Raw genomic sequence first — 18,283 nt, 5'->3', positions numbered from 1 at the left:
CAAAGATATTGACGTATGTCTTATTTACATCCATGCAATTAATCACATCCAATTTGTTTTGACAAATGAAGGTCACTGTGTTTTTATACAATAAAGACAAAAGTATTTTTCAACGGCAAAAAGTTTCAATTTGGATCGTTCCTACAACAAGCATTCTTAGGCAACATAGGCTTAGTTATGCTGATGAGGTGATACCAGTGCAAATGGGGCAATCAGGCCAGTCGTAGACCTCATACTCAGGCAGGACAATAGAGGTAATCAGTGTCGCCGCAGGGAGTAGTCCTCTGGTAGTTATATATATATATATATATATATATATATATATATATATATATATATATATATATATATATATATACAAATTACCAGCAAAAAAATTAGTTCGTTGATGAAGCCCTTTGGATAAGAAGCGAAACGTCCGACACCTTCAAAAAAGTACAGATGACGGCTGAAGAAACCTTCTCATCGATGGACCACTCCTGTACGACTGAGCGCTTACACAGACGTATTCCTGAGTACAGTATTATTTTAAATATACTGTACAATACAATGATCCCTATGGTTTCAGGGAGGAAAAAAACCTACAGAATTTTTAAACAAATGCCAAATGACTCAATGATTTCATACATGGCTGTAGCTTGATTGGTTCCCAGCGCTGACGTCACCCAATGAAAGCACGATATCTCACGGTTTACAGCCCATCTTATTATATTTATTGTTTTTTTTTTTTACTGTTTATTATTATATCACATCTCGGATTTTCGTCTATCGCCATGGTCCTGGTCCCCATTAACCGCGAGAAACGAGGGGATACTGTAATCTGTCACATTTTAGAAGTACTGTACCGTGTTTGTCCACTAGGGGGCGTGCGAGCATCAACAGGTAAAATGACGACTTAAACAATAATAATACATTTCATTTATAAGCGCTTTTAAATGTATATTAGTAAAAATTACCATCGTTTTAAAGGCATTTCAGTCACGTACAGTATGTGTGTGTTTTAAACGGATATGCATATATGAGTAAAAAATGATGATCAATAAATGTAGGAACTAACGTCGAAAAATAGCGTTTAAATGATACAGAAGGGCGTCTGTGGAATATAGATAGATATTTCTCAACATTTTTTTTTAATGTATGGAAATTTAATTCTTTTTTTCGGTATTTTAATAGTTTTGTGGTGGTTTGTTTTTGCGTGCCTTTCTAACTTTCACGTTTATGGCAGTTTAAGGATTTTTTTTCAGCATAGAGATCAACGTTATTAGAAGAATCTTGCCTTTGGAAATACTAAAAGTATTTGTTATGTAACGTCGAACGTTGTATATATAATAAGCGCTCATCGAACGAATAAAGAAAGCAAGACATAAATGTTTCCATAACGCACATTTTAATCGGAAGAGATGTTATTTTTTTGGGGCCGTAAAGAGTCCAGTCGGTAGACCGGCGGACTTGCCCCGAACGAACATCTTGTCCGACTTCCCAAAGCGTATCAAAAACCATCCCGACTGCCCTAGCCGCCTCCTCCTCCTTCTGTGCCACCGAAGACGTTCGTTCGTCCTCCCCCCCCCCCCGACGAAACTTGACCGTGTCGCCTTTGGATTGATTCACATTTGGACTACTGCTCTACTACTGTTTATTTCTCGAGAGAGAGGATAAGAATTGTATTTTTAACGCTTCCAATCGGCAAAAGATGTCCGCGTGTGACGGCGGAGAAAGTGTGCCTTGTTCGTCGGGAGGCCAGCGGCGGCTTCCCTCCGCCGAGCTAACGTGCTAAGCGTTACAGGTGTCTTCGAAAGGCGACCGAGAAATCGACCGCGTTTCCATTTTTGCCTCGACATCGGCCTTCTTCTACCCCCGATGCCGCCACTCGATTCGACTTAAGGTGCCTGTGATCATTTTATCAAGCGGCGACGGTGTCGCTTGGCCATCTTGTTGTTAGCCGTTAGCCTCCGAGTTAGCCGCGCCGTGCCGTGTTTACACCGAACGGTGGGCTAACCCTCTCGTTAGCTTTGGCTGCTATCGAGAGGACCCCGGAGCTACATGTGCTTAACCCCCCAATGTAGCTTTCTTTTCACCGCCTTAACCCCTTCAAAAACACCCCCACCAGCCTGGTTCGTATACACTTGAAGCCACCCGGTCGCGTTCGACGGAGTCTCTAGCTGTGCCCGCCGCCCTGGACTGACCCACCCACCCACAAAAGGGGGCTAACAATCCGCCGGGGCCGATGCTGACAGTTCGGGCCGGAGTACGGCAACGCCAGGAGCCGCAGCAGCGATGCAGCCCCAGCAGATCTACGACTTTTCCAGTGACGAGAACAGTCACAAATGGAGAGGCCTCTTCGTGCAAGCACTACGCAAGGTAAAAAAAAAATTGCAAGCAACGACGACAACGCGTCTCCTGATGTTCGTGTTTAACTTTTGCACACCAAAACAAACTGTCGCGTTCACCCCTCGGGCTTCATATGTGCTAAATGGCAACTAGTTATGCGTTCTTGTTGTTTTAAACCGTTTATTGATGGTTGTGATCATTCCTGGGCACACCAACAAATGTTACCAAAACTCGCTTCGATATTCACTCGTGAGGCTCAAAGCTCACCCATTTGCTGTTTTTCGAATAACAACCACGATTGATTATTTTGGTGGCGTTTTCGTGTCTGGGAACGAAAGGGAATCAGGCAGATTGATTTCGACCAAAGTAGTGCTTTGGTAGAATCTTGGTGGCCAAGGAACTATGTAGGAAAAAAATATACTGTGATCATATAAATCTATATACAGGTAACACCCAACTAGCGCCCAGCTCGACTTACGACCATCTCGCGTGATGGCCCCAGAGGGGGCTTTTTTCTCCCAAATATCGAACATCTTATGTAACGATGATAGGTCACACAAATGGCAGGAAAATGTTGCGGAATGATTTCTTTTGGTCTTGCATTTGAACATACAAACAAAGATGGACATTTCAACAAACTTGAGACTTTTTCTGCCAATGCGTGTGTCGCATTGTCCATTGAAGAAGCCCAAAAAATGGTTCCCAAGGGCTTACTGTAAATGAAACTTCCGTAAGGGGAAGTCATTTTAATTTGAATGTACTTGCTCAGCAGGATCACAGCTTCCTTTGCAACCATCATCATTATTTATTATTATTATTATTATTATCATCATCGTTGTCGTCAACGGCAGCGTTCTCATGCTCGACGTGGCTCTCGTGATGCCTTTTTTGGTTTTGACACCAAGTTGTCGTTGGCTGCTTGCGTTTAATAAAATAAAATCAAATAATATAAAATAAATGAAAATAAAAACACAGTGAAACATAAACCACACATTAATTTTAACATTGATAACCCAAACACATGCCAGATAAAATAATAAATATCCTCAGTGGCTGCAACATTGATGGACCGTGACGAATAGGAATGGAAATGGCATTAAACTTTTTTGATGCATATTTCAAAATTTTCGATTATTTGTCCTGGCACATTTTTTTAAAAAATATTTTTTGTTTATTTTTTTTTTAATTATTTCTAGATGGACTTAGAATGATGTTTTTGCAATGTGTTGTAATGTGTAGCTACAGAAAGTAATTCCACCTGTTCCTGAATCTAACGTGTAATTCATAAACGTGACAAAAAAAAATCAAATATGAAAATTAGTATATAGGAATAAACATGGATAGATCAGGAATCATTGCCAAAAAAGATTACAAAATAAAAAGTAACATTTTGTTTGACAGGTATAATTTTTGAAGGCCTAACTCATTCACAGCCAGACGGGCAATCCGGCGCTCGCTCGGTCTTAACTTGTTACGCAAGCGCTGCAGTCACGCACTTTATACTTTTGACCCTGCGACTGACATTGACATTGCAGAGGTCATCAATAGTCCATCACCTGTTGCTAGGCAGAATATGGGAAGCGGGCAGGAAATTTGCTCGTCAACTGCTTCATTTCAAAGGTGCCCTCCTTGCCGACTCTGTTTTTTTTCTACACGGTCGCTCAATTACTTGAATAAGTTTAACTAGCTAGCAAGCTGAATAGCTAGCTAATGTGTAGCTACAGAAACAAATTCCACCTGTTCATGAACCAAATGCTTAATTCATAGCTAGATAGCTCGCTAGTTTTCTCCCTGCCTCTCCCTCTCTTGACAGTTGCATATTAACGTTGACAAAATAGCTATGTGGCTTAGCTATGTGGCTACCTAGCTAGCTATTCCTCTCTTTCTCGACAGTTAAATATTTGCTTCGACAAAATAGCTGTGTGGCTTATTTATCTAGCTATGTGGCTAGCTAGGTAGCTAATTAGTTTCTTTCTCTATCTCTCTCGACAGTTACATATTTGCGTCGACGAAATAGCTATATGGTTTCGCTATCGAGCTATGTGGCTGGCTGGCTAGCTTGCTAGGTTTTCTCTCTGTCTCTTTCTCTCTTGACAGTTACATATTTGTGTCGACGAAATAGCTGTAGATATGTTTTCTAGCTATCTAGTTATGTGGCTAGCTAGCTAGTTCGTTTTTTTTCTCTCTCTCGACAGTTCTATATTTGCGTCGACGAAATAGCTATGTGGCTAGCTAACTAGCTAGTTTTCTCGCTCTGTCTCTCCCCCTTCTGTCTCTCGACAGTTACAGTACATATTTGTGTCTGCGAATTAGCTATGTGGCTTAGCTATGTAGCTATGTGGCTACCTAGTTAGTTTTCTCTCTCTCTCTCTCTACTAGTTACTATATTTGCGTTGATGAAATAGCTATGTGGTTTAGCTATCTACCTATGTGGCTAGCTAGCTAGCTAGTTTTTTCACTCTATCTCAACAATTACATATTTACGTCGACAAAATAGCAATGTGGTTTAGCTATACAGTGAGACCTCAACTTACGTACTTAATTGGTTCCCAGACAGAGTGTGTAAGGCGAAAAGTGTGTATCTCAAAAAAAAAATCCCATAGGAAACCATTAAAATGTGAATAATCCGTTCCCGGCTTTCCTTTTCAACTAAATAAGCCTTAAAACTACACACAATATACCTTATTCTATGTATAATAAATGTGCTATTGTATTGCAATGAATGAAATACACTGCATTGTATCATAAAGTCACTTTATTTACATTTGTGATGGTCATTTATGGCTTGATGGAATGGCGTTGGAGGTCGAAGGTCAAAGGGAATTGCATGAGGACTGTAATTGAAGAAATAAACTGTGCTGTAAAATAAAGTTTTATTGACCTTTTTGATGGTCGTTGATGGCTTATGGAAGGAGAGTCACATAGAGAGGAGAGTCATAAGGACTGTTGGTGCTGTTCGGTCGTGTGCTTCCGCCGAAGATCACTCCGCCAGCCTTGGTGGGTGTGTATTATGAAAATAGTGCTTATTATAAGGTTTAATTTTCATACATTTGACGTTTGTAAGTTAAGGTGTTTGTAAGTTGAGGTCTCACTGTATAGATATGTGGGTAGCAAGCAAACTAGCTACTTTTTTGCTCTTTCTCTCTTGACTGTTACATATTTGTGTCGACGAAATGGCTATAGCTATGTGGCTAGCTAGCTAGCTAGTTTTCACTTTCCCTCTCTCTGTCTCTCTTGACAGTACAAATTTGCATTGACGAATTTTGCCGGTGATGGCAGCTAGCGGCCATTTTGGTCAAACAGATCACGAGCAGCGTTTCTGTCTCGACGCCGGCGTGCTTTTACGCTCGCGTCTCGATTCCGGCTATTCTGGACGATGGCGGCGACTCGCGTCGGCGACTGCGTAACAGGGTTCATTTAGCGTCTGACACGTCGGCGTTAATAACAACTGTGCATTCCCGACGTCTGCCCTTTCACTGGCATCAATAGTCGCGTGTAACGTTTTCTCATTCCTTTGGCCATGTCGGGTTAAACAAACGGGCCTTGCCGGCCACCGTTTGAAAGGTACCACTACGAGCTCGCTTGGTTAACAGTGACCTCCATTTTCGCACATTCATCAAAGTTATATTGTAAAAAAAAAAAAGTGCGACCAATGTAATTAATTCATCAGATATTCAATTGTTTTTTTTGTTTTTTTTTCATACAAGTGACACCTAAAGGAAGGCGACACGTCAAAACGGGATTTGTTGATATCAGCAAATGAATCGAGAACATTTCTTCCTCGCTAGCATTAGCATCCACTGAAGGCGGACATTTTGTCACACGCTCGTTTCGTTTTAACACGTCGCTGACACCTATGAGACTAAAGTCGAACAGCAACTAAACGTCAAATAAAGGTACAGTGATACCTTGGCTTACGAACTTAATTGGTTCCCAGACAGTGTGTAAGGCGAAAAATGTGTATGCCAAAATTTATTTCCCATATGAAACCATTAAAATGAGAATAATCCGTTCCGAGGTCCCCGGAAAACATAATTTTCTACTTTCTAATTTTCTAGGCCTTAGAACTACACAAACTATACCTTATTTTATGTCTAATAAATGAACTAATTACAGAAATAAACTATACTGGATTATTTTATTGTCTTTTTGATTGTCGTTTGATGGAATGGAGTGTCCGGTTTCATCAGCATTTCAACAGTTGGAACATAGTGCCAGCATTAAACGACTTGATGAGGTGTGTCCTAACTTGTAGCCTTCTTCTTTCATCATCTTGAGGAATGATCCCTTGTAGTTGCTTTCTCTGCGATAATTTTACCTAGTTCCTCATCAATTATGTTCTGTTTAGCTGGGCTCATAGCTTTTTGCATCAAGTGTACAGATGGCTTGTGCGGGTTATTTGTGGAGCCTGATTGATGGGATATTTTAACCTTGCAGTCTACACTCTGCTTTTGAATTTTCAAAGTTGAAACGAGTCTAAATATCACTGTTTTCTATCATTTTCTTAACCTTTTTTTATGTTTTCTTCTTTTATTTTTCACTTTTTTTTTTTTGTTTCAAGCGCTATCGTCTCCCTTTTCAAAGTTGTTTTCTGTCAATTTTCTCACTCACTCTCTCTGTCGCCTGCCTGTCTCTTTAATGTTTAACCCCCCTCCCCCTCACTGCTGCATTCTTGACCAATCACGTGGCTTTAATCGAAGACTGGGGGCGGAGAATAGAGGACAAAAACAGTCGGCTGCCATTTTCTTGTTAGGAGAACGGGCTCGTTCGCGAACGACACATCACTCATTGTGGCGCTCCGTGTGTATCCCGAAAAATAGTTCGTATGCCAAGGTAAAATTTTCATAAATTTTACGTTCATAAACCGAAAAGTTGGTAAGCCAATGGGTTCGTAAACCGAGGTATCACTGTACAACCAACAGTAATCGTCTCATTTTAAGTGACATGCGACATCAATGATGCCGCGTTTCGAGCATTGACGATTTAATTTAATTTATTTATTTTGTGTCATTTGTGGTGACGCACGCCTTTGTTTCTGCTTGTGCGTGCGTTTGAACCTGCGCGCGGTGTCTTTTGTCTGCAACTTGATCTCTGCCCCGTGTTTTCCCCAGACGGTGCGCTCGTAATGGCCGATGATGTCATGGCCTGAATCACAAACGGTGACACATGCTAGGCTTTAATAACACGTCCCGCCACCCCATCATGCACACACACACACACACACACACACACACACACACAAAAACCTGCAACCTGAGCCTAGCGTGCACCCCCCTGCCCCCCATCAGCGAATAATCAATTGAATTAGAAATGTTAAGGCTGTACCAATACGGTCCAGTTGCTCTTATGCATCCCAGCCTTGGTATTCTTTTGCAAACAAACATCACAGTAAAAGTAAAATAAAGCCAAACTACTCGGCAAACATGGAAGGGAGGCTTTACTGCTGTCACCAGTTAATATTTTTCGAATTATTTCATTGAATAGTGGAATAAAATTTTGTGTTACTTTGGTGTGCAAGTTCGATAAAAAGTTATTTTGCTTTGCTTGCTGAATTAATTTAACTCATTCACTGCCAGACAATATGCAAACGTGTCCACTCCAGTGCCAGGGTTTTTGTCATTTTCACTCAAATTGCAGGACCCACAAAATATTGAGATTTGAGACTACATCAGAAAATCATCAGAAACAAAGAGTTAATTCCTATGTTATATGGGTCTGGGGTTATCTGAGCTTGAAATGCGGGCTGCTGTAGAAAATACAATACTATACATACATTGATTTATATATTGCTTTAACAACAGCTCAAGATGTATCAAAAGTGCTAACATGGACAAAATGCCAATGCTGCCCCCTGGTGAAAGGGAAAATCATTGCCAGAGGTGTGACTAGCGCTTTATCGGTACGCCCGCAAGAAAAACCAAAACCCCAACAAATTCGGGAATGGCGCTCCACGCCATGCTTTTCAATTCCCGAATAAATTCGGGAATGGAAGTGAATGAGTTAAAAATCAATAAGTTGTCATTTGGTTAATTAATTTGTAATATGAATATACTAATATGACAACACAAAGACACAGACAGTCATTCATTCTTCAGCACTTGCTGTCCTCTCTTTGTGACATGAAGCAGTTGTAGATGTATGAGGCGATGGCCCTTCTTGTTTAGATTGTAACAAGTAGGATGTTTATTTGCCGGAGCACCGAGAGCAACCGCTTCTCTCAGCATTGTATAAGAACTATTTTTTTTAATCGCTGTCAAAGGACCAAATATAGCGTTGTGGCTGCGTTGCCAGATCCTCTCAACATTCAGCATGCCTCATTTATCTTTTTTGTGCCATTTGCTTCCATTCTGCCCGATGTCTTGGTGGGTGTGTTGGTGGCGGCTACAGTTTTGGTTGACACGTGTTGCACGCGGGCCAACAATCGGGTGAAAGAGGAACGTAAGGAAAGGGGGAACCCCCGCGGTTGCGCGCCGGCCGCCGTGACTCACCACTCTCGGCGCCCTCTGGAATTTGCTTCGGGAGCACACGTGCAAGCCCACGGGCTTGATCTCATCGCCTACTTTTTGCTCTTAAACGTGTTGCTCTTGTTAGCTTGTTAGCTACAAAAACTGCTGACCCACAGAAACACCTATCCTGTAACTATAAAGTGACCATGAGAGTTTTGAAAGGCGCTTATAAATGTATTATTTCTATTAGCTAGCTAGCTAGCTTTCTATCTATTTGAGTTACTTCTGGGTTGAGTGAACGCTGGCGCGTGTGGCTGCTGCTGCTCACCCACAAAAAAAAACTTATCCTGTGACAGTAAAGTGACCATGAGAGTTTTGAAAGGCGCTTATAAATGTATTATTATTTCTATTAGCTAGCTAGCTAGCTTTCTATCTATTTGAGTTACTTCTGGGTTGAGTGAACGCTGGCGCGTGTGGCTGCTGCTGCTCACCCACAAAAAAACAACTTATCCTGTGACAGTAAAGTGACCATGAGAGTTTTGAAAGGCACTTATAAATGTATTATTTGTATTAGCTAGCTAGCTAGCTTTCTATCTATTTGAGTTACTTCTGGGTTGAGTGAACGCTGGCGCGTGTGGCTGCTGCTGCTCACCCACAAAAAAAAACTTATCCTGTGACAGTAAAGTGACCATGAGAGTTTTGAAAGGCGCTTATAAATGTATTATTATTTCTATTAGCTAGCTAGCTAGCTTTCTATCTATTTGAGTTACTTCTGGGTTGAGTGAACGCTGGCCCGTGTGGCTGCTGCTGCTCACCCTTAGAAAAATTTCTTGTGACTGTAAAGTGACCTTGAGAGTTTTGAAAGGCGCTTATAAATGAAATGTATTATGATTATAATATTATTATATATTAGCTGGATAGCTATGTATTAGCTAGCGACTTAGCTAGCTAGTTGTGCCAAAGATAGTGACTGTGGGCACCAGGTAGCTAGCACCTCCATCTACAACATGAGTAGCCTGTTCTAACAAAAATGATTGGGCACCATCAATGTCAACAATCTTAGCTATCTATTTACTAGCTATCTATTAGCTAGCTAGCTGGCTTTCTGTCTATTTGAGTTACTTCCGGGTTGAGTAAACGCTGGCGCGAGTGGCTGTCGCTGCTCACCCACAGATAAACCGATTTTGTGACTGTAACGTGAGTTTTGAAAGACGCTTAGAAATTAAATGGATTATTATTATTATTATTATTATTATAAAAACGGCAGCCGGGGCTAGCTTGTTACGTTTGATTTTTTTTTCTCGCTTTGTCACCCCCCTTTTTGTATTATGTGGCATTTTTTTTTCTCGACTGGATCCTCAGAAGGGACTTTCAGCATCTCTCGTCTAGTCAGAGCACAAGAATGCTCGGCACCGATGACGTCGTCTTAGCGCTCGCATTCCTTCCAGCGGGGCCCGGCTTTCGGCTTCCCGGTTGCCCCACTTTTGTTACTTTCCACTACCTTCCACGTTTGGCGTCCACCTGCTGGGAGCCGTTTTCGCCCCTGAGGATCTCAATGGACTGCCACCCCCGGGACACAAATTCCTTGTGTTTTTCATACTTGGCAATAAAGATGATTCTGATTCTGATGCTGCATTAAAGGACAACCGACGTCTCTGGACAAGTTGTGTCCATAATTTGTAAAATAGCTTCAAATGACTTCTACTGTGCGTTTTTTACAAAGATTCCACCGCATATAGCTATATTTTACGTTTTAAGACTCGCTCTGAATATTCCGGAAATCTTGTTTTTGAGTTGGTGACGAGCCCGTACGTGACGTCACTGAAGGAACTCCCCTGACCGGAAAAAAAGGACACATTGTAGCAGTCCTTCCATCACATCAATGCTTGTTTGGTCTGAAAACCTCATGTTGCACCAGAAAGAGCCAGAAGAGGGCGTCCAAGCTCCATGTAAGGAATTTATCAGCCTGTGTAAACGGGCTGATTAAAATAAATAAATGATGCCCATTTTCTGCCTCATTTTTGGTGAGACATTTCCCCCCAATGTTGCCTCAAAATGGCACGGAATAAATTCTTTAATCGATTGCAAACATGTATGCTTTCCTCTTCAGAACTATTTGAATCATATTCATAACTGGATGAGTAACAAGAAAGCATATTCTCCGAATCTGAAGCCATTGTTTTGATTCTCCAGCAATGCAAGACGTCTTGGCGTGATGTCACGAACTGGGGGCGGGACTTTCTGAAAATGCCCAATTCGCAGCTCGATTTTTTTACAGATTTTGGACACTTTAAGTCATTTTTATTGGTGTTTTGCACTTGACTAAAAATATCATACTGCGTGTTTTGGGTATTTTAGATGCTAAAAAACGTTTTTCTGATGTCAGTTAGGAAACAAAAAAGTGACGTCGGTTATCCTTTAAATCACAGGTGTCAAAGTCGAGGCCCGCAGGCCAAATCCGGCCCGCCACATCATTTTTTTCGGCCCGCGAAAGCAAATCAAACTTGTTAAATTCCATGATGATTGCTAAAATCTGAGCCAAAATTTCATATTTTTGGATGTCAACCACAATAAAAGTCATTATTCTTGAATTCAGATTTGAAAACGACTTATTCATTAATTTGCTGTGTGCTCTATATGTAATCTTTGAAGGGATTTAAACATTCTAATGGCTTCCCCAAATTCATAACGGCCCTCGAGAGGAAACCATAACTACAATGTGGCCCGCGGCAAAAAATTACTTTGACACCCCTGCTTTAAATGTTTCTGTAGTCTTAAAACTCAATATTCTGTGGGTCCTGCAATTTGAGTGAAAATGACAATAACCCTGGCACTGGAGCGGACACATTTTTGCACATCGTCTGGCAGTGAATGAGTTAAGACATGTCATCCCATCTGCGAAGTGTGGCCAAAAGTATTTTTTTTGCTGTATGTTTTAATAATATATAGCTGAAAGTGCTGAAAGATCCTTCCATTGTTTACTAGGGTAATATTAGCTTATCATGTTTCAATCGCTAGCTAAACATATTAGCTTACGTATAAGGATATATTGTATTGCAGCTGGGTGTTGATTTCCGCCATTTTCCCGTGTGTTCAGGTGCAGAAGCAGGTCCACCCCAACCTCCAGGCCAAGGAGGATGCCCTGCAGCACATTGAGGAGCTGATCCTGCAGCTCCTTAACATGCTATGCGTGGCGCAGCCTCGCTCCGTCCAGGACGTGGAGGTAAAACTCTCGCCGCCACCCGCCGTTGTCTTTGCAGCGCATAGTTTTCACGCTCTCTTTTCATCTTCAGGAGCGAGTTCAGAAAACCTTTCCCCACCCGATAGACAAATGGGCCATCGCGGACGCGCAGTCGGCCATCGAGAAGCGGAAGAGGAGGAATCCTTTGCTCCTCCCAGTGGACAAGATCCATCCGCTGCTTAAGGTTTAGAAAAGTTTGTTATGTTATATATATATATATATAGATATATTATGTTTCACGTAATGCCTTAAAGTCGCCCGCTGACTCGTCACCCGCGTTTCCTTCCCCCGCCGCGCAGGAGGTCCTCGGCTACAGAGTGGACTACCACGTGTCGCTCTACATCGTGGCTGTCGTCGAGTACATCTCGGCGGACATTTTGAAGTTGGCGGGCAACTACGTGGGGAACATTCGGCACTATGAAATCAGCCAGCAGGACATCAAAGTGTCCATGTGTGCCGACAAGGTGAACCATGCCAGTCACATTTTTTTTACCAGAGCCAAATTGATCTATTTGTCTAGCTAGCTAGCTAGCTAGCTAACTGGCTTAGCTGTCTATCTAGCTAGATATTGGCTCACTCTCTTAGCCTGGCTGTATGTGCATCTATCTTGTGAGTTAACTTATCTATTTAGTTATCTGACGAGCCATCAAGCTTAGCTAGCTCCCTCGCTAGCTTATCTAGTTACCTAGCAAGCTAACTTTACTGTCTCGCTTGCGAGCTAGCTTAGCTATCTATCTAGCGAGATAGCCAACTAGCTTAGCTGTCTGTCTATCGATCTAGCTAGGTCTCTAGCTAGCTAGCTCTCTCTCTTAGCCTAGTTCTCTGTATGTATCTTGCAAGCTAGCAAGCTAACTTAATCGATCTAGCTAACAGACTAGCTATGGAGCTTAGCTAGCTAGTTAGCTGGCAAGCGAGCTTACCTGTCTAGCTAGCAAGCTAACTTCGCTGTCTCGCTCACAAGCTAGCTTAGCTATCAATCTAGCTAGCTCGCTAGCTTGCTTCGTTGTCTCGCTTGCAAGCTATCTTAGCTATCTATCTAGCTAAATAGCCAACTAGTTTAGCTGTCTGTTTATCAATCTAGCGAGCTCACTATCTTAGCCTAGTTCTTTGTGTATTTATCTTGAAAAGGAAGCGAGCTACCTTATCTATCTAGCTAACTGAGGAGCTATTGAGCTTAGCTAGCTAGATAGATAGCTAACATTGCTGTCTTGCTAACGAGATAGCTTGGCTCGCTAGCTTGCTACGCTGTCTAGCTATCTGTCCATCTATTTGTTTGTTTGTGTATTTACCTCCACAACTACTCACATCGCCCAGCCTGACCAGAACTTGACTCTAAAGATACGCAACGCGCTTTGTCGTCGTAGGTGCTTATGGACATGTTCGACCAGGAGGACGACATCGGCCTGATGTCGCAGTGCACGGACGAGCCGTCCACGTCGGGCGAGCTGACGTACGACGACCTGGTGCGGCTGGAGATCGCCGAGGAGCGCCAGTATCTGCGCGAACTGGACCTCATCATCAAAGTGTTTCGTCACCACTTCCTGTCCAACTCCAAAATCTTCACGCCGCGGGTAAGCGACGCCAAGCGCTTTGGCGCCGCGCTAAACGTGACGAGCTCGGCGTCATTACAAACGCGTTTGTGCCAAATCCCGCGTAAGCGCATTTGAAGGATTACACACCGCGCAGTCAATGAAACACAAACAAAACTTCGCCGCCCGCCTCTTTACTATTTCTCGCCAAGACGCGAATGGAAAGTTGAGCCCGTCCGCTGCGCCTTTTCGCATAGTTGTTCTTTTTTCGGGGGTAATTTGCGGCACAGCTCGGGTTAAGAGGCGCTTGCGGAATGCGCAGCGTGTTATTATGTTAAAACAAGAAGGGCTTTGCCAAAATAACGCCAATGATGTCTGCTCCCTGCCGCTTCTGCTTGTCTCGGTGCTGTTTTTAGCAGTCTCCGCTTTCTTTTACAAAATGCTAATGAAAGGACAACCGACGTCACTTTTTTGTTTCTTAACTGACATCAGAAAAACGTTTTATAGCATCTAAAATAGCCAAAACACGCAGGATGATATTTTTAGTCAAGTGCAAAACACTAATAAAAATGACTTAAAGTGTCCAAAATCTGCAAAAAAAAATCGAGCTGCGAATTGGGCATTTTCAGAAAGTCCCGCCCCTAGTTCGTGACGTCACGCCAAGACATCTTGCATTGCTGGAGAATCAAAACAATGGCTTCAGATTCGGAGAATATGCTTTCTCGTTACACATCCAGTTATGAAAATGATTCAAATAGTTCTGAAGAGGAAAGCATACATGTTTACAATCGATTAAAGAATTTATTTGTGCCATTTTGAGGCAACATTGGGGGGAAATCTCTCACACCTCAGTTTCCAAAGGCTGATAAATTCCTTATATGGAGCTTGGACACCCTCTTCTGGCGGCTTTTGGGTGCAACACAAGGTTTTCAGACCAAATAAGTACAGCAAAATACATTGACGTGATGGAAGGACCGTTACAATGCGTCTTTTTTATGGTCAGGGGCGGTCCTTTAGTGACATCACCTACGGACTCGTCACCAACTCAAAAACAAGACTTCCTGAATATTCAGTGCGTCTTAAAAGGTAAAATATAGCTACATGCTATATTTTAAGCCATTTTACAAATTATGGACACAACTTGTCCGGAGACGTCGGTTGTCCTTTAAGATGTTTTTTTTAACTAGAAGCGTGAATGAATAATGACGCATTTTAATGAAGAAAAAGTCACAGGAATCGCTTTGTCATTCTCAAAAATGATTGATAGCTAAGCTAGCTTGTGAGCGAGACAGCGAAGTTAGCTTGCTAGCTAGACAGGTAAAAATATGATTATGGTGCAAAAACATACATAATGGGAATAAGCAAGAAAAAGATTATGCTTTAAAATTGATTCATTGCATTTTAATTCAAATTAACTCATTCACTGCCATTCATGAATTTATTCGGGAATTAAAGCGTGAAATGGAGTGCCATTCCCAAATTTGTTCGGATTTTGGTTTTTCTTGCCGTGGGGCGCCGATAAAGACCTGGTCAGACCTCTGGCAATGTTTTTTTTTCCTTTCACGAGGGGGCAGCATTTGCCTTTTTTTCACGTTAGCGCTTTGTTACACCTCCAGCTTATGGGTAGAGTGAACGCTGGCACAAATGGCTGCCGCTGCTCACCCGCACAAAAAAAATCCTGTGACTGTAAAGTGTTCTTGAGAGAAATTAAATGTATTGTTATTATTATTACCAGCTGTTGTTAAAGCGCTATATAAATGTATTGTATTGTATTTTGTACAGCCGCCCCCATTTCACGCTCCTATAACTCCAGACCCAGATAACTTAGGAATTAACTTTTTTTTTATACAAAATGCACCTTCCCCCATTTCAAGGACACATAACTCCAGACCCATATAACTTAGGAATTAACTCTTTTTGTACAAAAAAATCAGCACCCATTTCAACTCAGATAACTCGAGGCCCATATAACTTAGGAATTAACTATTTTTTTCTGATGAAAGAAGAGCGTTTTAAGGTTTTTTTTACGCGGCATTATGTAGTCCGAAAACGTGTAAAAATGTTCTGTGTGTCCTGGAATTTGAGTGACAATGACATAAACCCTGGCATTGGAGTGGGCACATTTTTGAACATTGGCGGTGAATGAGTTAATGGAGAAAATCGACTTTGAACTTGGACAATAAAGTTGTCACATCGACTGTGAGTTACACCTGCAAGACTAAAACAGCCACCAGATCGATACATTCTGCCCCCAGTTTAAAACGAAAAATCAATATCAAAAGTCAATATCAATTTTTGGATCTTGCTGTTTATTGATTCCCGTTTTTGGCTCTCAGGATGTGGAGGTGATCTTCAGCAACATCCTGGACATCCACGAGCTAACGGTGAAGCTACTCGGCCTCATCGAGGACGCCGTGGAGATGACGGCCGACGGCAGCCCTCACCCTCTGGTGGGCAGCTGCTTCGAGGACCTGGCCGAGGTGCGCTCGTTTTGTCACACCCCACCGGCCTCCGTTAGAATCTATCGTCTGTATTTTATCATCAGTCGCCTTTCCCCCACCCTTGCAGGAGCAAGCGTTCGACCCCTACGAGACTCTTTCTCAGGACATCCTCAGCAAAGACTTCCACGAGCACTTCAACAACCTGATGGCCCGACCCACTGCGGGCCTCTACTTCCAGGTACATCAGAAGCATCTTTATTGGCCAGCTAAAGTAGCTTAAGTACAGCTAACATCCGACTTACGACCCCCAAATACTTACGACCGCGACCTCCAGACCCTATTTTTCAAATTTGAATTCTTCGCCTGGCACCGCGACGGGCTAGCAGGCCGGCAACGTGTAGGACAATTTTGGCCAGCCAGCCAACATTTCACACTCGCACAGCAATCGACCGTGTGATGGCAACAGAGAGGGGGAGTTTGCAAGTCATTCAGCCTACGAGTCTCTATTCCACATTTTGAATGGATTTCAACTTACGACCATTTTGACTTGCGACCGTTTGGTCGGCGCGAAACTCTGTCGTAAGTCGGATGGTACCTGTCTGTAAAACACGCTGCACTAGTATCATCATAAAAATGACATGACGAATACGTATGGGGGACAGATATAAACGCAAATAATAATCCATTTCATTTCTAAGCACCTTTCAAAACTCTCAAGGCCACTTTACAGTCACAAAATCGTTTTTTTTTCTGCAGGTGAGCAGCGACGGCCACAAGCGCCAGCGTTCACTCAACCCGAAAGTAACTCAAATAGATAGAATGCTAGCTAACTAGCTAATAGATAGACAGTTAGCTACCTATAGCTAGATAGCCATATAGCTAATAAATAGCCAGCTACATAGCTAGCTATCTAAACTAATGTAATCTAATTCCTTAATGGTAAATGGTACCTCTCAGGAACAACCGTGAGACAATGATGGAGCTACCATGATTGGAAAATGTGGTGTACAGGGTGCGGAGGGTCCAGTCAGGATGCTGTTCCGCAGGGTTGTGCAAAATTGCAAAGAGGCACCATAGAGTTAGACTGTTTAGAGAGTGAATGGCGACGGGGGTAGAAACTGTTTAAATATCTGCTTGATTTGCTGCGTATGGATTGGTCGCTGGAAAAGGTGGTGGGCAGGGTGCGGGGGGTCCAGTAGTAGGATTTTCCGCGCTCTTGTCTTGATTCTTGCAGTGTGCAAGTCCTCGAAAGTGGGTAGGGTGGTTCCCAATGATTTTTTTTTTTTTTGGATTTGATCAATTTTTGTGGCGCCCTCGAACCAAACCGTGATGGAAGAACACAGGATTGATTCGATGACTACCAGGATCGATCTAGGATGGGGATCCATTTTAGGGATACTCGCTAGCAGACTGCTACGTAGCCTCCGTATTGATTATCCAGTCGCTTCTTCTCCGGTTACCGCCCCTCCCCACTCCTCCCCACTTTCACCCACTTTCGAAACATGGTGAAATCCAAATATGTACATCCCCATGACTGATTCAGGATCAATTGCACCTGCACACGCATGAAATCGAAATGAAGCGTGCGCAAGCAGGACAAGCCCCAACACGCCTCGGCTGTCTGGCGCTCGAGCTTCGTTTAGAAGTTATGAAAATCAGGATAAGAGTCAACACGTTTGGGTTATCGGCAGCAAGATTTTGAATGTTTGCAGTTTAATTTTGATGTTTAATATTTGCAGTCTGTAGCAGAAGGCTTCAAAGAAGCCGTTCAGTACGTCCTTCCGCAGCTGATGATGGTGCCCGTGTATCACTGCATGCACTATTTTGAACTCCTGCAGGTAACGTCCGTTTGTGAGATGAGTCGTCAATACTGACATTATTTATTGATTTATTGTTATTTTTTTTTTTTGGGGGGGGGCCGTGCAGCAACTTCAGGAGCGCAGTGAGGACCAGGATGACAGGGAATGTCTGAAGCAGGCCATCACGGCGCTACTCAATCTCCAGAGCAGCGTGGAGCGCATCTATGCCAAGCAGCAGCCACGGCGAAAACCCGGGTACGTGTGACACACCGTTTAAATTGGATTCGTTGTTTATCTCTTGATGTGTGAATTGATAGTTTTTTTCTCTACTTAAAACATAACAATAATAATAATACATTTAATTTCTAAGTGCCTTTCAAAACTCTCAAGGACACTTTACAGTCACGGGATTCTTTTTGTGCGGGTGAGCAGCGGCAGCCATTCGCGCCAGCGTTCACTCTACCCGGAAGTAACACAGCAGCAAAGTTATGAAAGGAAG

At 42.6% G+C, this 18,283-nt stretch overlaps 1 protein-coding gene and 1 long non-coding RNA gene across 2 annotated transcripts in view; one reads left to right on the top strand and one right to left on the bottom strand.

The window, feature by feature from the left end:
* The window catches only part of LOC148893266 (uncharacterized), a 115,356-nt gene that overhangs the window by 30,959 nt on the left and 66,114 nt on the right, over positions 1-18,283 (bottom strand). The gene's annotated exons all lie outside the window — the stretch shown is intronic.
* Positions 1,385-18,283, top strand: part of sos2 (son of sevenless homolog 2 (Drosophila)) — a 32,614-nt gene continuing 15,715 nt past the window's right edge. The window contains exons 1-9 of the mRNA XM_089003602.1: positions 1,385-2,358; positions 11,872-11,997; positions 12,068-12,199; positions 12,315-12,479; positions 13,380-13,586; positions 15,881-16,024; positions 16,113-16,223; positions 17,725-17,823; positions 17,912-18,039. Coding sequence (XP_088859728.1) covers positions 2,275-2,358; positions 11,872-11,997; positions 12,068-12,199; positions 12,315-12,479; positions 13,380-13,586; positions 15,881-16,024; positions 16,113-16,223; positions 17,725-17,823; positions 17,912-18,039 — 1,196 coding nt within the window. The 5' untranslated portion in view covers positions 1,385-2,274. The remainder of the gene's footprint in view (positions 2,359-11,871; positions 11,998-12,067; positions 12,200-12,314; positions 12,480-13,379; positions 13,587-15,880; positions 16,025-16,112; positions 16,224-17,724; positions 17,824-17,911; positions 18,040-18,283) is intronic.

The sequence above is a fragment of the Hippocampus bargibanti genome, linkage group LG09 (assembly GCF_051943395.1).
Source record: "Hippocampus bargibanti isolate YZ-2025 linkage group LG09, ASM5194339v1, whole genome shotgun sequence".
NCBI lineage: Eukaryota > Metazoa > Chordata > Actinopteri > Syngnathiformes > Syngnathidae > Hippocampus > Hippocampus bargibanti.
The sequence above is the reverse complement of the archived record's forward strand: the minus strand, read 5'-3'. Positions and strand labels throughout refer to the sequence as shown.